The sequence below is a fragment of the Rattus norvegicus genome, chromosome 6 (genome assembly GCF_021556685.1).
Source record: "Rattus norvegicus strain SHRSP/BbbUtx chromosome 6, alternate assembly SHRSP_T2T, whole genome shotgun sequence".
NCBI classification, from domain to species: Eukaryota; Metazoa; Chordata; class Mammalia; order Rodentia; family Muridae; genus Rattus; species Rattus norvegicus.
Window position 1 is genome coordinate 38,277,231 of NC_141539.1, and position 26,697 is coordinate 38,303,927.

Consider the following 26,697-nt stretch of genomic DNA (forward strand, 5'->3'; position numbering starts at 1 on the left):
GTAGGGGACAAACTGGCTACGAGTGTGGCCTCATTTCTTACTAACTATACCCTGGCAGGATTCTCAGCTTTCCTGCCTCTTGTATTCACTGTTTCACAGGGAAACTTCTTGTTCATCATGTTGGATGCAGAGGTCAAGGTGAGGAAATGAGCATTGGGTGAGTACACTCTGCACTGAGGACTTTGCATATAGAAATGCTCTCCTGTTGAGTGTTATAGATAGAACTCTCTGGCTGTCCACTGACTGTGTGAATCTGAAATGTCATCCAAAGGCCCATTTATTAAATACAGCCTGGTTGTCAGTTGGTGGGCTTTGGGAAGCAATCAGATCACAGTGACTATGGCTTCCTCAGTGCATTAATCACTGATGGATTAGTAATTTGATATCATTATAGAAAGGTAAGTCTGAGTTAGAGGAATTGGACCAGTGAAGAAATATCCTAGAGGCTATAGTCTGTCCCTGCAACTTCCTATGTGGCCATGAGGTGAGGAACTTCACCCCTCACGACACTCCCTTCCCAACGGAATGGTCTGCCCTTTTGTGACCTATCAAAACGTGGGCTGAAACTTGGGAAACGGTGAGCCTCCAAAAAATCCTTTATTCCTTGTATTAGGTATTTTGTCCTGTTAATCAGAACTGACTAAGAACACATTGAATTGTGGGGTAGTCCTTGGTTTTATGGGCACAGGTTTGCTCTTTCTTTGCCCCTCCCTGCTCATTCTTGACTCCTTTATGTCTGCATTTCTTCCAACAGCTAAAATTAATTATTTGCTAATGCTTGTAGAGTGTCACATTCAGGGCAAAGCAGGGGTGGGTGTGGGAGGGTAGAACACACTGCTTTCATCATGAAGCAGAGTCAGGAGGGAGAAGGTGGGAGCTGGATCAAATATCTGTCCCTCACATGCAGCCAGTAGACACTGATGCTGGTGTTTTGACACCTATCAGCTGGCTTTAATTCCAACAATTACTTGTCAGAGCAGCGAGACTCATTTGGAAAAATCAGAGCCAGCCTGAATCTGAACTCTTTTCTACCACCTAACAATGAAGCTGGATCCCTTTCTGTCTCTTCCTCAGTGTTCTGTCCGTAGAAACAGCACATCCTAATATAAATGAAGCCGCTGTCATTTTCTTTCTCTCCAGATAAGCATTGGCTCCTCTCTTAGGACAATTAGGCTTGATTGGGTTTTGTATAGGTGTGGCTAGAAGTCTAATTCCCTCTGGTTCTTCATTTCTCAGCCTCAGGAGGGAATGCATGGGAGGTGATGGGTCTGCACATCTCCTTTTCATAAGCTAACATTCTTAGAGATTTGAAAGAAGTGGGCATAAGAGCCTGCAGCAGAAGAGATTGGGTCAGGTTTGTACCTCAGAACCAGTGAGGCCTATGACTGCCAAATGGAGCTGTGTATTGGGTTATACTTACTTCTTGGGAGACTCAGAAGATGAACCACTCTTGAGTTTTTTTATTGGTTGCAAAGTTATTCCTGGAATGCATACATTGAGTTGAAGAGAGCATGGTCTAAAGGTGACCAACAAAGCAGTTTTTATCAGACCAGCCAACTCAGTGAAAATACTAATGAGACCCTACTTCTTCTGTGCCATTGAGACCCCAGAAATAGATGTTCCTTGGTTCTAACATGAAGAGATTTGTGTTCTAGCAAGAGGGAATGATAATGAAGTGGGTCTTTCATGAGGGAGGTTATTTGTTATGATGGAGGTAGGACCAGGCAGGTAGCAGGACAGGAAAAATTCACTTCTTGAGTACAGGGTAGTCTTGGAAAGCATCTTGGGATAGGCAAAGAAGGAAAATTTGAAGGAACAGTTGGCATCAGCAGACAAGGTAGCATCAGGAAGGGGTAGCAGTGTTGAACTATGGAGTTTTGCTTTGACAGAGAGGTTTGCTGGGATGTAGATTTCTTGGTGCCGACTCTGAGACAGTTATGGAAAAGTGGGGCTGGTAGGTCAGTTACCTTAGCTACTGGAAGGGCCACCACTTTGATAGTTGAATTTGGATTTGATTTGGATTTGAATTCCGGCTTTGCTATTTGGAATCTGAATGATCTTTCAGAAGGGAAAGGAGACTGGAAGAGCTTGAAGGGGCTCGAGACCCCAAAAGTACAACAATGCCAAGCAACCAGAGCTTCCAGGGACTAAGCCACTACCCAAAGACTATACATGGACTGACCCTGGACTCTGACCCCATAGGTAGCAATGAATAGCCTAGTAAGAGCACCAGTGGAAGGGGAAGCCCTGGGTCCTGCTAAGACTGAACCCCCAGTGAACTAGACTGTTGGGGGGAGGGCGGCAATGGGGGGAGGGTTGGGAGGGGAACACCCATAAGGAAGGGGAGGGGGGAGGGGGATGTTTGCCCGGATACCGGGAAAGGGAATAACACTCGAAATGTATATAAGAAATACTCAAGTTAATAATAAATAAAAAAAAAAAGAAAAAAAAAAGAAGGGAAAGGAGGCTTTCAGATGCTTGGTAGAATGTAGTTAGAGCAGAGTATGATAAAGAAAAGCATGGGAAGAGTTCAGATGAAAACAGAAAGAAAAGGCCAGGTCTTAAAATAGTTATCTGCTCCATGTTGGTAGTTAATCAAGGAATTAGTTTTACAGGATGCACAAGGCCATCTGATTCTTGTCTTGGAAAGGTTGCTCAGGAGGTTGGGGGGGCAGAGAAGATTAGAGTCTGTAGAGAACAGAGACGACAGGATGATGTGCAGTGAGTAGAAACAGGGACATATACATGTACTGTAAAAGGAAACGGGAAAGCAGAGTTGAGAATCCACCAAGGACATCTGAAAGTTCAAGGTTAGGCAGGGGATGTTGCAGAAGACAGGAGGACCAGGAATTTCTCTCTTACAGTTGTTGTAGCCACATTCCTGGCTGGATGAAAAGTTGTATGTTTTCAAAACGATTAGACACCTGGGGCACTGTATGTACAAAGATGACTTCATGGATTCCTAAACATATGTTTTGGGTCCTCACGTCTCAGCTCTTCACTTTCCTCCTTGGCTTTGTCCTGCATGGGAGTCTTCTTGCCAGTGCTTTGACATCGCATCATCTCCATGGTGACTGTTGATGGTATCCTAAACACATGATCTCACTTAGTAATTATGCAAAAGAGCACAGTCCAAAAGGAGCTTTGGGGCTGAAGAGTCTCCTTGGGATTGGAACTCTCTGCCAGATGTCTGTGAAGTGGGTCACTTGGGAGAAGATGGGCCAGTCCTGCAGTTGTGACAGCTTCCTTCTGCTCCCTGGAATCAAAAGGACTTTCTGTAGATAACAGTGGCTGGAAGATATTATAAAAGAGCTGAATGAACTGGCTGGTCTCCGGTTATAGCATTCTTCAATATGTAAATAATCTGAGGCAAAAGATAAATTTGATAAATCATCTGTACTAAATATTATTATTCTTAGTAGGAAATGAAGTTTAAAATTAAAGCTTTTCCAGTAAAGAAAAAGAAAAATTTGGTTGAAAATGTGATAAAGGACACAGTCGTTAAATTTACAATGGAAAAAGTTCATTCATAAATTCATTCATTCATCCATTCGTCCTTTCAATGAGTGTATTATTGTGTAAAAGGTACTGTTCTTTCTCTAAGTGGTACAGCAATAAGCAAGAGGAAAACATCTTGCTCTCGTGGGGTTCAAAAGCTTTTATCTATCTTCTTTGTTTTTTGAATATTTCGTCTTTTTATTAGATTTTTTATTTACATTTCAAATGTTATCCACTTTCCAAGTTTCCCATCCATAAGCCCTCTATCCCATCCCCCCTCCACCTTCATGTATGAGGGTGTTCTCCCACCTACCCACCCACCCCTTTCTGCCTCTCCCCTCTGACATTCTCCTACACTGGGGGGTCCAACCTTGGTAGGACCAAGGGCTTCTCCTCCCATTGGTGCCCAACAAGGCAATCCTCTGCTACATATGGAGCTGGAGCCATGAGTCCATTCATGGGTTGTGGTTTAGTCCCTGGGAGCTCTGGTTGGTTGGTATTATTGTTCTTAAGGGGTTGCAAACCCCTTCAGCTCCTTCAATCCTTTCTATAACTCCTCTAATGGAGACCCTATTCTCAGTTCAATAGTTGGCTGCTAGAATTCAGCTCTGTATTTGTCATGCTCTGGCAGAGCCTCTCAGGAGACAGCTATATCAGGCTCCTGTCAGCATGCACTTCTTGGCATCAGCAATATTGTCTGGGTTTGGTGGCTGTAATGTATATGGGCTGGATCCCCAGGTGGGGAGGCTCTGAATGGTCATTCCTTCAGTCTCTGCTCCAAACTTTGTCTTCATATCCTCTCCTATGAATATTTTTGTTTTCCCTTTTATGAAGCACTGAAGAATCCGCACTTTGGTCACCCTTCTTCTTGAACTTCATGTGGTCTGTGGATTGTATCTTGGGAAATCTGAGCTTTGGGGCCAATATCCACTTATCAGTGAGTGCATAGCATGTGTGTGTGTGTGTGTGTTTTGTGTGTGTGTGTGTGATTCAGGATGATATTTTCTAGTTCCATCCATTGCCTATGAATTTCATCAAGTCATTGTTATTAATAGCTGAGTAGTATTCCATTGTGTTAAATGCACTACAGTTTTTGTATTCATTCCTCTGTTGAAGGGCATCTGGGTTCTTTCCAACTTCTGGCTATTATAAATAAGACAGCTATGAACATAGTGGATCATGTGTCCATTGTCTTCTAAATAGTGTTTTCTTTTGTTTGTTCATCTTTTGTTAAATTGAACGTGGGTCCTTGCACAGGAAATGCAAGTACTGTACCAGTGACCTATACTGTCCAGCTTCTAAGCAGTGTTTTAACATTCAGTTCCAGGCACATTCTTTATTCACTTCAGATTATTTCCCATAATTCTCAGTTGAGAATTTGTCCATGTTCAGAGGAAAGCACTTGTCATCACCATTGATATTGAACTCTCTACTTTCCTTTCTCAGATACTGACCTTCTTTTAAAAAAGAGAGTTATGTTTGGGTCTGGATGTGCTGTTCAAATGTCTTGTGCAGCACTTCTTAGCATGGCTCCATTTTGTTTTTGTCATATGGCTTTCTGTCCTGTCAGATGTCATTGGTGTCACAGGGTTGGTTGGGAAGAGTTTGATAACATCTTGGGCGCTCCCTTGAAATGCTTTCCCTGTGGTTGATGCTCATAATTTATTCATTTAAATTGTACCTTAATGGATGATTCGTGGAGTTTAGAACAATTCTGAACCAAGAGAATGTATCGTTCACAATTTCCAAAGCTAATTTCAAATATTCTCATATTCTATGGTTTTCCTAAGGCCCATGCCACTTTCTCTGATGTTAGTCCATCACAGGTAGCCATGACTGAATGGAGACACTGTCACCCCCACTCTCAAATGCCTCTTTCCAGAGGACGTACAGGATGTGCTAGAACACTTCCTGACAATCCTGTTCTTCCTTTCCTGTAATGGATAAGTGTTTTGAAAAAAAAAGTGGGAAGAGAATTTTCCTGAGAGAATATGATATTTGTGTAGCTCTGGTTTTATGCCTCACAGAAAGTTTCAAAGGATGCTAGTACATTTTGTAGTGCTTTCTTCTAACAAGTTTTTAGACTGAAAAACTATTATCATTATTTTTCTAGTAACTTGTAAATTAACAAGTAAATTAACGTATAAATACTTGTTAAACAGTAGAACAGGAGAATTGACAGCACAGAGTTGACCTTTAACCTCTGCAAGTGTACATGGAATGTATGTGCCACCCCAACTCCAGATACACCATCACCAACAGTAAATAAACATAGAAACTAAATATAATATTTTTATTTCATGTTACTGACTAGAACTAGTGCTATATCTGGGACAGTGGCAGAGGTCTTACCAGACAGTCTTGCTCCTACCACGAATAGACGTGCTCCTCTAGCTTTACTGCCAGTGGCGTGTTGGCTACAGGTGTCAGATCCTGTCTTCCAGTTTGGTAAGGCTCTTACTTTTTAAGTCACAAAACTGTTTATTGACCTTGACTCTATTTAAGGAGTTTTTCCGAGTTGTCATCTTGATGTAGACTACCAAATAATCCATAGTTGTTACAGTGGCCCAGGGATAAATAAGTACAGCCTTTAGCAGGTAATCATTCCTTTTAATCTCCTGAATGTGTTTTAATCAAGACTGGCTTCTCTGTATGTGAACACAGACACACATAGGCTCACACAGACATCACACAGATACAGGCACATACACAGACACACACATGTACAGAAATATACACATACAAATTGACACACAGAATACAGACACACAGACATACAAACACACACAGACACTCAGATGCCACACAGATACACATATAGCCACATACACAGACACACACATATCCAGACACCACACACACACACACACACACACACACAAACACACACACACCCCTACCTACACATCACTAGGTATTTTACATGTATTTTTATAGTGGTGTATTATCTTTGCCACACTTTATTATAAGATTATGTTAGCCTCAAAGAGGAATTGTAAAGCTTTCCATGCCTTTCTCTGCTTTAGAACCACCCAGAAGAACTCACCTGCAAAACTACCTGATCTCAGATCCTTTTGTACAGAGAATTTACCTACAGTGTATCATTTCTTTCATGCATGAATCATGTAATTGAGTTACAAACAAGCCCTCAGATATTTAAAAGTAAATATAGGATTTTTTTTTAAAAAGTAAATGTATGTTTTTGTTGGGCCCCATTCATAGCTCCTCTCCGTTGTGTACAGTTCCTGGACCATGGGCTGGATGGTTCTTCTGAGTACTTTGGACATTGAATAGGCACATAAGTGGATCAGCTTCTTTGTATTTCTGAGACCAAATCACCTCACATAAACAACTTAGGGAAAGAAGGTATTCCTTGGCTTATGCTTTAGAGCAGGGGTTTCCAATCTGCCCTTTGCCACCCCTTTGGGGGTTGAATGGTTCTTTCACAGGGCTCACCTAAGATTACCAGAAACCACAGATATTTACATTACAATTCATAACAGTAGGAAAAGCACAGTTGTGAAATATCAACAAAAATAATTTTATGGTTGGGAGTCACCAAATCATGAGGAACTATGCTAAAGGGTTGCAGCATTGGGAAGGTTGAGCTGCTTTAGAGTCTTCATGCATAGTTTAAATGGTTAAACATGCTCTAAAGCTGCTTTAGAGTCTTCGTGCATAGTTTTGTGTCTCTGTCCTTGGGCAGAATGCCATGGTAATAAGAAGGTAGGGTGGAGGAGCTTCCTTACCTCATTGTGGACAGGAAGTAACTCAAGAGAAGGAAGCAAGAACCAAGGACAAGGGAGAAGATAGGCTGAAAGACCTACCCCACAGTAATAATCCATTTTGATCAGACTGAGTTGACTCCCCCTAAAGTCTCCAGACTCTCCTCAAATAGTTCCACTGCCTGGGGACTAAGATCTCTCTCTCTCTCTCTCTCTCTCTCTCTCTCTTTCTTCTTCTTCTTCTTCTTCTTCTTCTTCTTCTTCTTCTTCTTCTTCTTCTTCTTCTTCTTCTTCTTCTTCTTCTTCTTCTTCTTCTTCTTCTTCCTCTTCTCCTCCCCCTCCCCCTCCTCTTCCTCCTCCTCCTTCTCTTCCTCCTCCTCCTCTTCCTCCTCCCCCTCCTCCTCCCCCTCCTCCTCCCTGTCCTCCTCCTCCTCCTCCTCCTCCTCCTCCTCCTCCTCCTTCTTCCTCCCCATCTCTAGGAAGTAGCTGAGACAGGTTAAACATTTCAAACATCAGTAAGAGATCGTCAAGGGAGACAAAAGAAAAGGCTGCACAGAATTCCACAAGCTGTGGCTCTCACAGTGCATTCTCTAAGTTCTTAACTGCTGATCATGAACATCTAACTTCTAGCCCTAAAGGGCTGGCAGCTGTTTAAACTCCTTGGTCCAGATTTTACCATTCTAGTTCTAGGCAGACTTCAAGTAGAAGATTCTATTTTCATAGGGGAAATCAGTCTTAGACATCTTGACATTCTTGTGGCCAAGGCCACATGTATTAGAAGTCCTGTAATCCATTCCTTACGTTATTTCCTGGTATCCCACGTGAAGGTAACCTTCTCCTTTTAGGCAAGTAGCTTTTTGTGCTTAGGGAGGCTCTGGGCCAGTACATTACTAACCCTATTGCTGTTCATTCAACCACATGAGAAAACGTCAGGGGTACTGTCCCTTGTCAGAACAAGGGAGAATAACATATTTACAAAACCAACTCTTGTTAATTTCCAAGACAACAAATTTTAACAACTCTACAAAAATTTCAAAACTTTATCTTCAGGATGAAGTAGTAGAGCTTGAAAGAAAAATAATTATAGTGTTTGATTCACTCCTGTTCTTCATTTGGGTAACACTTTGCTTATCCTGCTGTGGTTTGAAGCCTATATGCTGTGGTGGGAAGTAGACCTTACAGATGCGTTTGTGGAATGTCTGATCCCTAACTGGTGGTAATTTGCTGGGAGGTTGTAAGAACTTTAGGAGGTGGGAGCTAGTTAGGGAAAGTAGGTCCCAGGGCACATGGTCTTGAATGTTGTACGTGGTTTCTAGTCTTTTTGTCACTATGCTTCTTGGCTACCATCCACTGATGAGCCTCTTTTACACATGATCCCACCATGCGTGGCCCAAGTACACAAAGATAAGCAACAATGATGGATGCTCTGAAGCAATGAACCAAGCTACGTCTTTCCCCCTTTAAATTATGTCAGATACTTACTTGGTCAGTGTCGTTGGAAAACTAATAGACCAAGATATGGAGGTGGAAGATGAAGTTTGGATGCAGGAAAGATATACATGTAGATTTTCTCAGCAATTGGCAAAGTGAGATAAACTATTAGCTCAGGGATCTGACCTTTACGGGCAGGTTAAGATGAGACAGCTGACTAGTGTTAATGGGATGCTGCAGTTAAATCGCCGGGAGGAGTTTACTCTTGCTGTGTTGGTCTCCCTACCAGAAAGTATGTTTGGGTAGCTTCCCGTATACTCATTTATAAATGCTGCCCCTCACCATCAAGGGGTGCTGGAAAATTGTGAAGAATTTAAAACAGCTCAATAATGTTGAAGCCTTTAACGTTTTTCTCAAAAGCCAAATTAGCTTGACTTCCGAAGGAACGCCTTCATCCTAGTACATACACCCTGGAGCTGGAAGGACTGTCTTTTGCTTTTGCTTCCTTGCCCCTAGATGGGCATTGTCAAGATTCAGTGCTGTGGATTAAAATCTCCAAGCGGACTGGCTGTGCGGAACAGACACAATTGCATAATGGAATTCTGGAGTGAAATCTGACCCTGGAGCTGTCTCTTGCTGTTCTTGCTCTCAGGGTTTTACTTTCCTTCAATGGCTAGCTCATGTTTAAGTCTCTTCAGAACTACCTCTGATTAGCCCAGTCTCCTTTGTCTGTACCCTATTACATCATGTAGGACCCCTGGATCTCAGTCAAGAAATATCCTAGCGAACGTCATGGTGATGATAGGATATTGAACCAAGATTTACCATTTTTTTTAAAAGAGCAGCTTGGCTCTCAGCAAGAGACTTGGAGGTTCAGTGTGGGTTTGGACCATGGAAACTCCCCTTGTTGTTTGTCTTGATAGTATATTACATGGTCTTAGAACAAAGAGGCTCTCCAGCCTCATATGCAGCAACCCTTTAATGTAAGTTCTCATGTGTGGTGACCCTCAACAACAAAATTAATTTTGTTGCTACTCCATAACTATAATTTTGCTGCTATTATGGGCTGTAATGAAAATATCTGAAATGCTGGATATGTATCCCCTGCAAAAGGTCAGTTGACCCCTAAGGGGATTGTGTTCCACAGGTTGAGTGCTGCTGCTCTAGGTGTCATCATCATCGTAGAGGTGTATGCATAGTTGACTGCGATAGGACTCTCTAGACAATCACATCTCCACCACTTCCATTCAATTTGGCAAATGTGGGACAGAATACTACAGAGAATTTACTTTGTGTTTGTTCAGGTCGTTCATGGATGCCAAACCTGAATCCCTCCATGTTGTTTGATCAAAATGGCATGAGAGAAAGGTCAGCCACTGCCACTACATGCCTCTGGTTCATCTCTTCCTTTTTATAGTGGCTTGCAGTACAGATCTAGGTACCCCTCAGGTATTAGGCTCATCACCCCAAGACTGTTTCTGTTTTGATGTTCTGTGGCTCACATTTGGAGTGGCCAGTGGAAAGATAAATCCTGCCTGTGGTGGTGGCTTAGGATTACCATTGCAAATAATACAGACTGAATGGTTTAGAATAGCTGCGTATCTTGTGATTTGGAAAGGCTGTATGTCCACAATCAGGGGTTCACTCTAGGGCTTTTCTTCGTTGGCTTGAGGATGGCTATCGTCTCATTCCTGGCCCACCAAGTTACCTTTTAAAATACTTTATACTGTTGATTCTTGCCTACTGTACTGTAGGATTTCAGTGTATGCATGTTTGGAAGTGATACATTCTGCTTACAGTTTTAGGGAAAAATTAGTAAGCTAGCATTTGGTAGTGAAAAATGCTTTGAAGAAACACACACACATATTTACTTATTTTGAGATTTTAGTAACAAGAAGAAATTCTTAGCTATGACCTGTGTTAGCCATTGTCAGGAGTCCATTAATAAATCCAGCCCACTATGTCTGGGGCACTCCAATGCTCAGGAAATAGTTTTATGTCTGTCTTTTGTCTGTGTCTCTCATGCTTACATGTACATAGATACATGCATGCACACACACTGTGCTCTGAGCTGACCCACTGGCTAGCTAAGTATGATTATGACTTCTTTCTCCATGGCCTAAATGGGGCCACACAAGCTTAAGGACCCAGTCATAAACCACCACAGTCCCACGTGAGTGGAACCAGTTTCTGGTGGAAGCTGAACCAAGGTTCTGCTGCCTCTTAGAATCCTTCTTGGCTCCGTAGTACAGGGAATAATGCATTTGTTCTCAATCAATGGTGTTTGGGCCTCTCATTTCATACTCAGTTCAAGTTGGTCATCTGAAAACAATGGAAGACTTAGGTTATCCACACCCCATTCACCTAACCCCTTCTCTACTTGAGTCTTTGGGACAGCGATGATGTCAAAGTGCACAAGAATGACATGCTAATTTTAGGTTTTACTGAGAGACTCAGTCCTTGTCATAAAGTGGGCTACAATGCATTGGCACCCTGGAGATGTGTGCACAGCCCTTAGAAGGCAGCTGGCAGCTGGGTCTCTCCATCATGGCAGTGATGCCTCTAGCTGGCCAGAGAAAGGGCACACAGCTCCTTGTTTGAAACCTGTGTTGCCAGGAAGAGTATTAATGAGGCCAAATATGTGTGTAACTGGGCTTAGAATTGAGTCCAAGGAACTAAAGACCCAAAATATCATTTGACAGTTATTAGTTCTTTTGTTATTTTTTTGGTGTCTGTTCATTTCTTTAATACCACAGGAACTGTTTCAGGCTTAATTAATTATAAATGTTTTTATGTTTTATTTATATGAAAAGTACACATTTGGTAAAGAGCTAATTAAATTTCTGCATATTAAAATGTCAAAGCTGGTAGGTCTCCTAAAAATTATCTAATCTTATTTCCTCTACTGGATGTATGAAAAATTCTAGTCTAGAAAAGGGAGATGATTAACCTGGAATCACCCAGTGAAGTTGCTGATGGGACTTAAGTCACTAAAACCTGCCTACAGTGGAGGGGCTAGCACTCTGCATCTTAGTTTGTCTCATGGGTTAGCCATGGTGGCTGATTCAGGAGTCTTGCCTAATTGGCAATAGCCAGAGACTATGGTCTATTCGGGTAAATGCGTCTCATGCAGGTTTTAATACAGCTGTTATCATTAGGACACATTTGTATCATGTTGTTCTGCAGGCATGGTCCTCTGTTATTACACATGAATGTGCTGTAAGGTTTACCTCTGTTTTATAGGTACCACATGGGTAGACTGGTTATCCCTGGAAATGATTCCTGCTATAAGTGTGAGCTCAGGTTTCTTCTTTTACACACTCTCCTATTCTACCATGCTTTGATACATCCAGAAGGACCTCACCAGATGTGGCACCTTGACCTTGGTCCTCCAGCTTTCAGAATCATGGAGCTTTCTGCCTTTTGCCCTGAGTTGGTACACCAAGAAGGCTCTTGGTAGATGAAAACCTTGTGATCTTGGACTTCCTAGCTTCAGGAGCTGTAATAAATAAGCCTCTACAAATTTCCCAGCTCATGTGTGAAGCAGTTCAAAATAGGTGGAGATACACACAGTCTACCCTTGAGATCTGTGTAAGACCAGCTCCATTCAGGGGCTAGATGTATAGCTGTTTTCCCTTCAACTCTTTTCCATCTGTAGCATACCTTGATTTTCTCCTCTCTACTAGTGCTTCTGACAACAGAAGTTCTAAGACTCCCTTTTCACTGATATTGTGTTTAGTGAGTAGGGACATCAGATTTCCAGAGCAAAATGATGTTTCTTTAGAGTTTTAATGTCCTAGACATGCACCCTGTAATATCTCATATTTTGGTACAGGAGACCCTATGTTGCTATTCTACCATCCCAATTTTAATCCTTAAAATTTTTTTTTATTTTTATTTTTTTAGATTTTTTTCATCTTTATTAACTTGGGTATTTCTTATTTATATTTCGAATGTTATTCCCTTTCCCGGTTTCCCAGCCAACATCCCCCTAACCCCTCCCACTCCCCTTCTCTATGGGTGTTCCCCTCCCCATCCTCCCCCCATTACCGCCCTCCCCCCCCAACAATCATGTTCACTGGGGGTTCAGTCTTGGCAGGACCAAGGGCTTCCCCTTCCCCTGGTGCTCTTACTAGGCTAGTCATTGCTACCTATGAGGTTGGAGCCCAGGGTCAGTCCATGTATAGTCTTTGGGTAGTGGCTTAGTCCCTGGAAGCTCTGGTTGGTTGGCATTATAGTTCATATGGGGTCTCAAGCCCCTTCAAGCTCTTTCAGTCCTTTCTAAGATTCCTTCAACGGGGGTCCCATTCTCAGGTCAGTGGTTTAATGATGGCATTCGCCTCTGTATTTGCTGTATTCTGGCTGTGTCTCTCAGGAGATATCTATATCTGGTTCCTATCAGTCTGCACTTCTTTGCTTCATCCATCTTATCTAGATTGGTGGCTGTATATGTATGGGCCACATGTGGGGCAGGCTCTGAATGGGTGTTCCTTCTGCCTCTGTTCTAAACTTTGCCTCTCTATTCCCTCCCAATCCTTTTAAAATTTTAACCCTATGTTCTTCATCCATTGGAGGGCAAAGTGTGAATCTAGTGTCTCTTCCTTTCTTATCCACTCTTATTTTTATGACCACCTCTGAGGAGCAACTTGGATCTTCAGTTCTTTGTGGTTCAGAGTCCTTCCTTCGCTCTTATGGCCGAGCAGTCAGTTGTCTCTGTAGCCTAAAAATTATTGTGTCTGCTCTTATCATGATGCTTGTAAGCCCTTAATCTTAGAAAGGGACTTGGGTCCAGAGAGATAGCTGGTAACTTCTCCATCATCTAGTGAGTCATCAAAACATCTCCTAATAGCTTAGTCCTCTGGGGGTATTTTGGGGCTCTGTTTTCCTGTGGCATGGAGAGGACATCTGAGTGTAAGAGAGAAGGGAGAAAGCAGAAAGCAGGGGTGTTGAAAGATGGCAGCCAGAATGGTGTTTGCTGACTGAGTGTGGCCACTTGTCACTGTTGGTTTGGGTCAACCATCTCCGGGGTCTGCCAAGCAAAAATCTTGGATGGCAATAAATAGAGCAATTTAAACTCTCCCAGGAGTTGGGGAGTCATGGGAGGAATTGTGGATCCAAGGAGCTCCTGGCATGCCTGGGGCATGCTAACATGCTCCTTCCTTCTGAGAAGGGCTGATTCAGTTGTGCTGAGCAGCTGGGGAGCTTTGCCTCAGATGCCTCCTGGGGCTCTAATATTCTGGCTGTCAGGCCTTGGCTGTCTTTTGTCTGATTGGCCCTGGGAAGTCCTGGCTGAACGGCCTGGGGGCCCCCACTATGCAGGAGGTGAGAACTCCTTGTCCTGAGCCTGGCTTGCCTCTGCCTCACCCGTGCCAGCTTTTGATTGGGAGGTCCCAGGAGCTTGGATCTGTGAGCTGATGTTTCTGGGTTGGATTCAATTCTTCACGCTTGTCAGTCCTGATGGGGGCATAGGCAGCCACCATGGTGAGGTAAGGTGGCCCCTGCTCGAGCACTAAGGGAAGAGGTAGCTGCTCCATGCTGCTGACCTTCAGGGTAGTGGTTGGGCTCTGGACTTTACGGCCTGATAAAATGGCAAGACCTAAGGGTAGAGGAAGGCCACTGGACACAAAGGGCCTGCACTGGTGGGAATGGTTTACTTCTCTCCAGCCCTTGTTCATCAACTTTCCTTTACTTATTCTGTCCTCGTCAAAGATCCTCTCTTCCCTTGGCTACCCCTTGCAGGCACACTCTACCTCAAGACCTTTGCTTAGTCTATTCTTTTTCTTTAACAGAGTATCCTCTCTCTGTGTCTCCTCGGCTTATTCCTTTTCTTTCTTTTTTTCCAAATTAAATTTATTAATTTTTCTTCTTTCATATATTACATTCATATCACAGTTTCCTCTCCCTCCACTCTTCCCCCTTCCTCATCCACCACCTCTTTTTTTCCCTCCAAATCCCTTCAGAAAAGAGCAGACCTCCCCGGGGATATCAACTGAACATGACATCTCAAGTTACCATTAGACTAGGTATATATCAAGGCTGGGCAATGCAACCCAGTAGGAAAAAGGGGTCCCCAAAACAGATAAGAGAGCCAGAGACATCCTCTGTCCCCACTTTTAGGAGTCTTACAAGAACACCAAGCTATACAACCATACACATATACAGAGGGCCTAGATACAGAGGGCCAGGCTCTGTGGTTGCTGCTTCAGTCTCTGTGAGCCCCTATGTGCCCTGGTTAAGTTGATTCTGTGGGCTGTGTTCTTATGCTGTCTCTGACCTCTCTGGCTCCTCCAGTCCTTCCTTAATCTCTTCCATGGGATTCCCTAAGCTTCACCTAATGTTTGGCTGTGGGTCTCTGCATCTGTTTTCATTAGTTGCTGGATGGAGCCTCTCTGATGATTATTATTCTGGGCTCTGGGCTCTAATTACAGCAGAATATCATTAGGAATCATTTCATTGACTTTTTTCCCCCACTTGTATTTGGTTCTATATTAGTTCTCTGGACTATCCAGTCCCCTGGTTCCTGGCCATCCAGACAGTGTCAGGGGTGGGCTCCCTCTCATGGTGTGAGTCTCAAGTTGGACAGTCATTGGGTGGCCACTCCCACAAGTTCTGTACCACCATTACCCTAACACATCTTACAAGCAGGACAAATGATAGGACAAAAGCTGTGTGGCTGGATTGGTGTCCCAGTCCCTCCACTGGAAGCCTTGCATGGTTACAGAATATGGCTGGCTCAGGCTTAGTATTTCCCATTACTAAGAGTCTTCACCAGGGTCACCTTCATAGAATTTCCGTTGTTCTAGGTTTCTACCTTACCCTGGAGAAACCTCTCAATTCCAGTTATCTCTCCTAATACCCTCTCCCTCCATTCCTCCCCCTTCTGATCCCTCCTGTTTTCATCCCCACCTGTCCCTAGTCCACCCATGAAATCTGTTCAATTTCCCCTTCCTGGGGAGATCCATGCACCCGTTGTTGAGACCTTCTTGTTACTTCGCCTCTCTGGGCCTGTGGATTGTAGCACGGCTATCCTTTACTTTATAGCTAATTCACTGGTGAGTGAATACACGTCATGCTTGTCTTCCCGGATCTGGGTTACCTCACTCAGGATGCTACCCTGAATATACCCAATTTCATCTGGTCCCTTGCTTTCTTATAGTACCCCTCAGTGTTTCCCTTCTCAATGAGCCACCCTGTTTAGTTCCTTAACTATGTTCTCTACAGCACCCTAACTTCCCTTACCCTCACAACCAGATAGTGCTTATAACCCTGTATCATCCTAAGGAAGTTATTGATTTCTTTTGGCATCAGAATCTAAAATAGTCTATTTTGTTATCTGGTATCTACAATAATATGGTTATTTTTTGATGTCGTTCTCCTTCCACTGGGACACACACTCTCTAAGCATTGGGATCTTTGTTACTTTCACTTTTAGAAGAGTGTCTTGTACATAAGTGCTTGGACAACAAATGAACCGAGGGGAGCCCTTTCTGGAATACACATGGGACATAGAGCCATGCCATTGGCTGGTTGGTTTGGTACCTCAAATGGTGACACTCACCATGTTTAGCAACTGGTACTGTTGCAAGCTGAGCTGCAAATATTATGTTAATATTGGTGGCCAATAAACTGAAACATGTAGTAGCCTTGGTGTCATGGTGACATGTTGGAAGGGGGCATAGCCATTGTCAACCCCAACTGTGCTGCAACCTATAGCTTTTTTGAGTGGTTGTGCAAATGAGTGACATATTCAAGGACTGGAAACATAAAATACCATTCGTTTTATGGGTCAAACCTCACAGGGAAGGTGCTTTGTATTCAAAATGTAGAAGGCACCAATCCTACAGGACAGTATACAGTGTAACACATTTCTTGCTTGGTTCCTTGTAGTGATGGCTACTCACAGACCTACTCAGCACTTTTTCCTGCAACATCTTTGACCTTTGACCCCATTATCCTGTTTAGATCTTCTTGTCTCAGACCTTGATGCCTGAAGCCTTGGGTTTTGTATTGGTCTAAAATGTGTGTAGTCTGCCCCAAGTTGTGACTGCAGGCTCAGCATTGTTAAATGCTTCCAAACACTACTGCTTATCTTTCAGAAGCCCTAGAGGCCAAGGTTGATCTCATTTTTGTAATCAAGAATGCCTTTTCAGTGATTAAAGGATGGTTTCCTGTTGACATATCGATACTAGCATCTTCCAAGAAAGAGAGGAGCTGACCAGCAGCACCCTGGGAGATTAGGGGTGTGGCCAGTGCAGCATCTGTGCTGGCCTGCATTTAGTGTGTAACTCTCCTCTGAGAGTACCCCAAGCTTCTCTCTGAAGTATGTGCACACTTTGGGGTCGGGTACTGTTTACTGTTGTGGGGAACCTGGGGCAGAGGTGTTGGGGGTGGCATTGGTCCTGCATAGAGATACTTACCGGGTGAGCTGTCGTTACTTTCCAGTTGTTGCCACACTTTGGAAGAACAGACCCAGGAGGAAAGGGGAAAGCTTCCCTTTCCCATGAGAATGCCCTAGGATAAGATGGACCTGTGTTCTTCATGATAGCCTTTCTTCTTTTTGAAGTGAGTCAAGGACCCATAGGAAGCCAGATATAACTGAAAGACAAGTACCCGGAGAAAAATGGAACTGTAGAAAAAATACTTTTAGATGCAAATGAGAAATACATAGTGTCTTAAGCAAAGAAGGAGGCTTATTATTATTAGATTCAAGAACTAGGGAAGAGGCCTTGCTAAGATGACATCATCACCTCTGTTCACTCAAGCCCTTGGCTTAGCTCCCCACTTGTTTCTGGATTTGTTCTGTGGACTTCTCTGTCCTAGAGCTGAGGAAATGGTTGCTGACAGCCTTGGACCCATGTGCATCTCACTTGACACAAAGCCTGAGTACAAAGAGACTTCTGTGTCCCAGCCTATGCAGAGAAGACATAACACTGGTGTTCTGTTGGCAATTTTCCCACACCAGCCTCATCTCCATGTCTTGTAGGTGGACCAGGGAGAGCATGTTGGTGACATTCCTACAAATAGAGCTCTGTGGTCATGTGATCAAGAGCACATGCAGCACTCCACCTCCTGCTCCTTCACTGGGGATTCATCTTTCATTCTATTTATCTCTTTTCAAGGCTGAGGGTCACCAGCTTTGGGTTAGAATGAAATGTGAAATTTTATAAGAAGAAATGCAACTTCTTTTAAAAAAAACATTTTCATAACTATTGCACTTGCTGGAAAGAAGCAGCTAAGAAGTTGCTCTAATTCTGTTGCTGCAATGCAATGCATACCTTGTCCCCCCCCCCTTTTTCCCATCTTTATGAAATTGGGTGTTTCTTATTTACATTTCAAATGTTATTCCCTTTCCCGGTTTCCAGGCCAACATCCCCTTAACTCCTCCCCCTCCCCTTCTATATTGGTGTTCCCCTTCCCACCCTCCCCCCATTACCGCCCTCCTCCCAAGAATCCCATTCACTGGGGGTCCAGCCTTGGCAGGACCAAGGGCTTCCCCTTCCACTGGTGCCCTTACTAGGATATTCATTGCTATCTATGAGGTCAGAGTCCAGGGTCAGTCAATGTATAGTCTTTGGGTAGTGCCTTAGTCCCTGGAAGCTCTGGTTGCTTGGTATTGTTGTTCATATGGGGGTCTCAAGCCCCTTCAGCTTTTTTAGTCCTTTCTCTGATTCCTTCAATGGGGGTCCCATTCTCAGTTCAGTGGTTTGCTGCTGGCATTCGCCTCTGTATTTGCTGTATTCTGGCTGTGTCTCTCAGGAGAGATCTACATCCGGCTCCTGTCTGCCTGCACTTCTTTGCTTCATCCATCTTATCTAGTTTGGTGGCTGTATATGTATGGGCCACATGTGGGGCAGGCTCTGAATGGGTGTTCCTTCAGTCTCTGTTCTAAACTTTGCCTCCCTATCCCCTCCTAAGGGTATTCTTGTTCCCCTTTTAAAGAAGGAGTGAAGCATCCGCATTTTGATTGTCCTTCTTGAGTTTCATGTGTTCTGTGCATCTAGGGTAATTCAAGCATTTGGGCTAATATCCACTTATCAATGAGTGCAAACCATGTGTGTTTTTCTGTTATTGGGTTACCTCACTCAGGATGATATTTTTCAGTTCCATCCATTTGCCTATGAATTTCATAAAGTCATTGTTTTTGATAGTTCAGTAGTATTCCATTGTGTAGATGTACCACATTTTCTGTATCCATTCCTCTGTTGAAGGGCAGCTGGGTTCTTTCCAGCTTCTGGCTATTATAAATTAGGCTGCTATGAACATAGTGGAGCACGCGTCTTTGTTGTATGTTGGGGCATCCTTTGGGTATATGCCCAAGAGAGGTATAGCTGGATCCTCAGGCAGTTCAATGTCCAATTTTCTGAGGAACCTCCAGACTGATTTCCAGAATGGCTGTATCAGTCTGCAATCCCACCAACAGTGGAGGAGCATTCCTCTTTCTCCACATCCTTGCCAGCATTTGCTGTCACCTGAGTTTTTGATCTTAGCCATTCTGACTGGTGTGAGGTGGAATCTCAGGATTGTTTTGATTTGCATTTCCCTTATGACTAAAGATGTTGAACATTTCTTTGGGTGCTTTTCAGCCACTCAATATTCCTCAGCTGTGAATTCTTTGTTTAGCTCTGAACCCCATTTTTTTAGGAGCTGAGGACTGAACCCAGGGCCTTGAGCTTGCTAGGCAAGTGCTCTACCACTGAGCTAAATCCCCAACCCCTTGAATCCCATTTTAATAGGGATATTTGTTTCCCTGCAATCTAACTTCTTGAGTTCTTTGTATATTTTGGATATAAGCCCTCTATCAATTGTAGGATTGGTAAAGATCTTTTCCCAATCTATTGGTTGCCATTTTGTCCTAATAACAGTGTCCTTTGTCTTACAGAAGCTTTGTTGTTTTATGAGATCCCATTTGTCGATTCTTGATCTTAGAGTATAAGCCATTGGTGTTTTGTTCAGGAAATTTTCTCCAGTGCCCATGTGTTTGAATTCTTCCCCACTTTTTCTTCTATTAGTTTGAGTTTATCTGGTTTGATGTGGAGGTCCTTGATCCACTTGGACCTAAGCTTTGTACAGGGTGATAAGCATGGATCGATCTGCATTCTTCTAAATGTGACCTCCAGTTGAACCAGCACCATTTGCTGAAAATGGTATCTTTTTTCCATTGGATGGTTTTGGTTCCTTTGTAAAAAATCAAGTGCCCATAGGTGTGTGGGTTCATTTCTGGGTCTTCAATTCCATTCTACTGGTCTATCTGCCTGTCTTTGTACAAATACCATACAGTTTTTATCACTATTGCTCTGTAATACTGCTTGAGTTCAGGGATAGTGATTCCCCCCGAAGTCCTTTTATTGTTGAGGATAGTTTTAGCTATCCTGGATTTTTTGTTATTCCAGATGAATTTGCAAATCGTTCTGTCTAACTCTATGAAGAATTGGATTAGAATTTTGTTGGGGATTGCATTGAATCTGTAGATCGCTTTTGGTAAAATTTGTCCCCCACCCTTTTTTTTAAAAGCCAAGACTGTGTATAACCACATAGTACTCATTCCACCATGGGAAGCTGAGTGTGTAGTGGTCAATAATATCTTATCTTCTCAGGTCTTTATATCAGGGCATCATCGAACCACAGATGTGAGGTTTCCTTGGCATATAGACCAGATTAGAAGAAACAATCTTGATGTCAACCTGGTGCAAAAATGGAGTAAGCCCTCAGGATCTGGGGGAGAGCATAGACATTTTTACAGGTTGACAAGATATGAATGCATGATACATGACAGGTTCTGTTTTGAATAGGAATCATAGCAATATCTTCAGTTCATGTGTTTGTGCTGTAATATGCAGCTTAGGTTTCAGTTGTCAACTTGCCACAACTTAAGAGTCACTTGGGAAGAGAGGCTCAGTGAGGAATTATCTAGATCATGTTAGGCAGTGGGCATGTATGATTGTTAGTTAAGATAGGAAGGCCTAGCCCATTATGAGTGGTGTCATTCCCTAGGCAGGGTGTCCTGAATAGTATAAGAAAGTGTAAGTGTAGCTGATAGTAAGCGAGCAAATGTGCATTCATTCTTTCTTGCTCTTGATTTTGCATATTGTTATTTTTACTGTTTAGGTTTTACTTAGGCAGCCATATTGCTGAGGCATTTCGAGGAGACACAATATAATATTTTTAGGAGACAAAAATCTCAAGGCAGATGCCCTGGTCCTCTGTCTCTTACAATCTTTCCTCCTCCTTTTCCATGATGTTCCCTGAGTCTTAGGTGCAAGAATTATGTTGAAGATGTATTTGTTGGATCTGAGCTCCCCACTGATCTCTGTCTCATGATCATATGTGGTTTTCTGTAGATGTCTCCAGTTGCTATAATAATAAGTCTCTCTGATGTAGGGTGAGAGCTACACCTGTGGATAGAAGGGTACATTTTAGAACACAGGAATTATGCTCTAGTCTCTAGGTTGCTCTTTGTCAGGTGTCTGTCCCAGTGAGAGAAATAAAAGTAGGGCAGTGACCTTCTCAGCCCATTTCAAAGAAGAGTCTGGTCCTCTCACCTTTAACTTGACAGACACTTTGTACCTCCCTCAACACAAAACATGGTGAGACAATCTGTAGAGTTACTATGATAGGGTCATAGAATGTTGGTGTAGCTTTTCAACTAGGTTATGCCTGTTTTATTTCAGGCAAGAGCTATTTCTCATTGTCATAGGAAGAGCACAGTGACTATTTGCTAGCCAAATGCAATAAAACACACATACAACCAACATTATACATACTGGAACATAGGAACACACACATACACACATATATGCATATGTAAGCACGTGCATGTGTGCATGCACAAACAGGGAGGAGTATCTGGAAAGGTTTGGAGAAAGGAAAAGAAAGTGAGAAATATATTGTTTTAATAATTTCAAAAATAAAAATATTGAAAATAAGTCTAAAAACAAGTGAAGCTACATGCTTCTGGAATATTTGTCCACCACACTCTCTGCATCTGATTTAAAAGTACTTTTGATCCATCTATGAGATAGACAGTTTTCTGGAAAAAGAAAAGTCCCCTTGTCCCATGGCTTGGGACTGCGTTCCCTCTCATATACTATGCTTACTCTGGTAATTCTCTTGTTGCTGGTTCCTTTTAGAATGTGGTCTCTCTGAAGGAAAGGACTGTCTTGGGTTAATCTAATTTCTGTTTTTGTCAGTCTCAAATCTGTCATTCAGTTGGAACTTTGCATAGGCAGGAAAGAATTTTTCCTTCCCTCATGAGGCTGCATTCCATGCATGTTTTCTGCTTGCAAAGAAAGCATGTGGAGACCTGATCATCTGTGAATGTGTCTTTTTAGCCCAATAGACCACACTATCGGTTCTGGAGCCAAAGAAAGACCCGGTTCGAGCGAGCCATGTGTTCTTGGATCCACCTAGATAGCTGTGGGCAGCCCGGATCTCTGGTGGAGAGAGACTCGGGGGAGAAGCTTCAGGGGCAGCCTGTAATTGGGTGGTTTCAGTGGCAGGAAACTTGGGGTCCTTTTCAGCAACTGAGTTTTTTGCAGCATAGGCTTCTTGCAGTCAATGCCTCAGCACACTGGGGAACGGCACCGGGGTGGGGAGAAATTGGCGCTGGATATTTCTCTCTGGACAGGACCCCTTGCATACATTTTTTCCCATGGAAGCTCTCTGTTAAGCTGCTGAGCTTGCTTCAGATATACACTGAAGTATGGAGCTCTTCTGAGCCAACTTAGTTCATTCTATCTCTTCTTTTGCAGATTATAGAGCTGTGTTGCAGTCTGAAGACTGTTTCTACTGCTCCTTTTCCCTTTCCCAGCGAATAACCCAATAATTCTCCCCTACTTTAATTTGTATTGACATCACTATCACTTATCCTGATGGATCCTTAGATAAGCTTCCTTCTCAGTCTCTGCTTCACAATCCTCATCTATAAATTGGTTATAACAATCAAAGCTATTCTATACTGTAAAAGCGAGTATTCAATAAAACAGTGTGCGTTATATTTTCGTGGTTCTTGGTACATAATAAATACTCAAAAATGTCAACAATATCCATCTACTACACTTAGGATTGCTAACCCAAATAGATATTTCCTAGAGCATGATGTCTCTGGGTACCCAGCATGCAGGTGGAGATCTGGAACGCAACACATGCTCAGTTAAAGGTCAACGAGAGATGGGAGGCCATGAAGCCACATGAGGCCTCTCAGTGGGGTTGACAAAAGTCAATTTTCTGTGGATGACCCTACATGTGGAGTCAGAACTCACTCAGATAAAGACTTCCTTAAGCTGATCCAGGAGGAAGACAGATACCCAAGAGGCCAGCAGAAGGGGTTGCTTGCTGGTCAGACCAAGCCAATCAGCAAGTGGGTTTCTAGATCTTGAAGCTGATTCATCTTATGGCAGTGAGCAACAGAGAATGGGAGAATCATAGTTCCTCTCTGTGGGAAGAGATTCCACATCTTCATTTTAGAAGGGGTCAGCCGCCTGGTGCTACTGTGGTATACCGGGCCAGGTTAGCTGTCCAACCTTAAGGGGTATCATAGATACATAGGATTCAAGATGGCACCTGGTCTCCACACAGAGTCCTTTTGTGCTTAGAAAGCACCTACTTTTAGGGGGTTAAAATGAGATGGTGGGGGGATGTGAGACCAAGAGATACTGTTTTGATCATGGGCTGATAGGTAGCATTTGTTGCCACTACACTTGTGACTTAGGATTTTGAAGGCTAGCTATCTGCCCTAGTGATGATCCATGAGCCTCTAGGAGGTCAATACACATGCACCCAGTCTTGGGCAGAAAAACCACAGACCTAAGTGGCTTCAATTAGATGTCCTTGGACAGTTCATTTATGAGGTGTGCATTTGGAAATAACCTTTGTTGAATATAGATGCTGCAAAAACCATCTTTGCCTAGGAATCTTTCCTGGCACCATGAACCAGAGCTTTCCCAAACTGACCTGATGGCTCCTTGCTCTCTAGTTTCCTTGGATCTCAGTGCTGAGTCTCAGCGAACCAGTTACTTGGTGGCAACACAGTTCCCAACTCTCAGACTCTTCTTGCATGGAATGCTGTGCCTCATGGATACTGCCACATGTGCTACTAGCTGCTGAGGAGGAAAACTTTTTGCATATCATCTAAAGATGAGTCAGATGAAGCTTGAAGGCAAAATACCTTGTGGGGACCAGAGAGCTAGGAGAAGGGGTTGTCAATACTTTTGTCTAGGTCTCAGTACACAGCATCTTCAAGTAACTGACTCTCTGTCTGTTCAGAGGGTGAAGGAAGCAGGAGTTGGGAGAGGAGGATCTTTTAAACTTTCAAAGCAAAGGGCTTCTTGTAGGCTCTTTCTTTAATGTCCCCAACTTGAAATGCTCTAATGCAGAAGTTGTAATCCCCATGTGAAATTGACAGTCCACTGTGGCTTGGTGCAATTGCCTCATAGGCAGCAAAGATGACTCAGCGACTTTCTTGTCGCTCACTGGGATGTGTGGCAAGGGACCAGTGACTGTAGGATTGGGATCCCAGCAGCCCATGAGCTGTATGCACACTGAGTCACCAACTGGGTACATGTGAGGTTCTGCACTTGGTTTATACATATCCCATGTTTGAAGGACATGAAAATAGCAAAAAAAACCCAAAAAACAAACAAACAAACAAACAAAAAACCCCCACCGTTCTAGAAGAACAGGTAAATGCTTTGGAACTTTCCTATATATACTTTAGAATTAACAAGATGTCAATGAGTTCAGATAATAGGAGTCAGGTTTTCTATTGTTAGAGAGTCAAGTTATGACTAAGCATGGCGGTAAGGTCAGGATGCTTCTTGGTGCAAGATATTGGTGTCAGAGAGAACTTATAGCTGGTAATATGCATTCAGATAGGTATGGATAGAAAGGTATGGACATGTATAAGTAAGAAGGTGGGGACCCAGGGCACCTGATAGAGCCTAGATGGGAAGAAGCCTCAGTAACAATAAGCATACCAGCATCCAGACATTTGTTTCTAATTCAGTTCTCTAGGGTAAGGAACTATGGGCTGCTTCTGGGCCTCAGGTAAGAGGCAAGAAATACACCAGGTGAACCTGTAACATTTTCTTGAATCAATAAACAAGACGGTGTTCAATAAAACCTATAACTAGCAAGAACAAGTATTTCAGAGGATTATGTATTTCACTGAAGGTGTGTCCAATGGCTAAAAGTGGAGTAACTGACATGAAAACATAAATAAGAGAGTAATGGGTTATAAGCCGAAGTAGAAAACAAACATCCAGGAGATCATTCTGATGCAAATAAATGACCGATAGGAGGAAGATAGATTGGAGGAAACAGACCAATAACCTGTATGGAATAATTCCAAACAATTTATGTAAATCCTCTGCCCTCAAGACTTGGAGCATACTCTCTCATCCTCAAGTAACTTCATGGTGGAGAAACTCCACAGACGTGACTGTAGCCAGGTAATCAAGGCATATAGCAGTTGTGAGGATGGAGCAGGTGTGCTGCACTAGCTCTGCAGGCTTCTTTCCAAAATTCAAAACAAGCGGGAGAATATTTTACCAAGTACGTGGCCCTTACTCATCAAAGCTGTCCTGGCCATCAGAAACAAAGAAACTTCTATCACAGACCCCATATGTACAACAATGCCAAGCAACCAGAGCTTCCAGGGACTAAGCCACTACCTAAAGACTATACATGGACTGACCCTGGACTCTGACCTCATAGGTAGCAATGAATATCCTAGTAAGAGCACCAGTGGAAGGGGAAGCCATGGGTCCTGCCAAGACTGAACCCCCAGTGAACTAGACTATGGGGGGGAGGGCGGCAATGGGGGGAGGGTGGGGAGGGGAACACCCATAAAGAAGGGGAGGGGGGAGGGGGATGTTTGCCCGGAAACCGGGAAAGGGAATAACACTCGAAATGTATATAAGAAATACTCAAGTTAATAAAAAAAAAAGAAAAAAAAAGAAAAAAAATAAAGTTCCAAAACTATCTCTACTCTGTCTTAAAAAAAAAAAAAAGAAAATGTTGCCTATGGAGAAATAATAGCTAAATTCAACATCTCATAGAGTGGCTCCCGGACCAAAAACTGTCAGTAAGGGGAAAAGTAAGGGAAGCACTATCAGAAATGAGAGCTTATATTTTTTAAAGATTTGTTTCTGTTTCTGTGCATGTGTCTATGTCTGTGTGAGTGTGTTGCACATGTGTGCAGACGTTTTTCAGAGACAAGAAAAGGGCCACAGTTTCCTTGGAACTGAAGAAAATTTGGAAAATAGCTTGCATCCTCTGGGAAAATTGTAAGTGTTCCTAACCATTGGGCCATATCTGCAGTTCTAACAACCTCATTTTTTTAGACAGTGTGTTTTATGAACTGGCTACATGGGTGGCTGGCCATCAAGTTCTGAGTATCTTCTCTTCCCTGTCTCACCTAGACTAGGTTGCAGCCATGTAGCACCATGCCACAGTGTTACACGAGTGCTGGAATCTGAACTTTGGTCCTTGCTCCTGTAGACTAGGCAGTTTACTGAAGGAACTTTCTGCAGCTCCACTTTCTGTTTGTTTCTTTTTATTCCTTAAAAATTTTATACCCAAACGCAATATATTTAGATCATAGTCACCAACCACCCACGCCCTTGAATATCTCTCATAGTCACCAGCCACCCACGCCCTTGAATATCTCTTGTAATTTCATGTTTAACAAGATTATTTTTTCCTAGCTGTTTTGTGGTGGGGACTTGATTTTTCTTTTTTCTTTTCTTTTCTTTTCTTTTCCTTTCTTTCCTTTCCTTTCCTTTCCTTTCCTTTTCTTTTCTTTTTTTTAAAAACATGGTTGAAGAGCAAGGTTGCTACTGAATGGTCTCCAATATGTCCCCTGGAGAAGTTGATTGGTGAAGACAGAAACTTGCTGAGCTGATTGGACTGCCCTGGTCTAGCTTACCCCATGTTTTCCCCATCTTGACAAGTGCTGTGAGAGCGGATAGGAGTCCAGCCAAGCCCGGCCAACCCAATCTAGACTTCCAAAAGTACTCCCCACTTAGCCTAATTAGCTCTCATTAGA

General features: G+C 43.0%; 1 protein-coding gene across 1 annotated transcript in view; it reads left to right on the forward strand.

Moving 5' to 3' along the window:
• Positions 1 to 26,697, forward strand: part of LOC134479337 (uncharacterized) — a 271,992-nt gene that overhangs the window by 90,137 nt on the left and 155,158 nt on the right. The window contains exon 3 of the mRNA XM_087554984.1: positions 100 to 157. Within this exon, the coding sequence (XP_087411110.1) occupies positions 100 to 157 (58 nt within the window). The remainder of the gene's footprint in view (positions 1 to 99; positions 158 to 26,697) is intronic.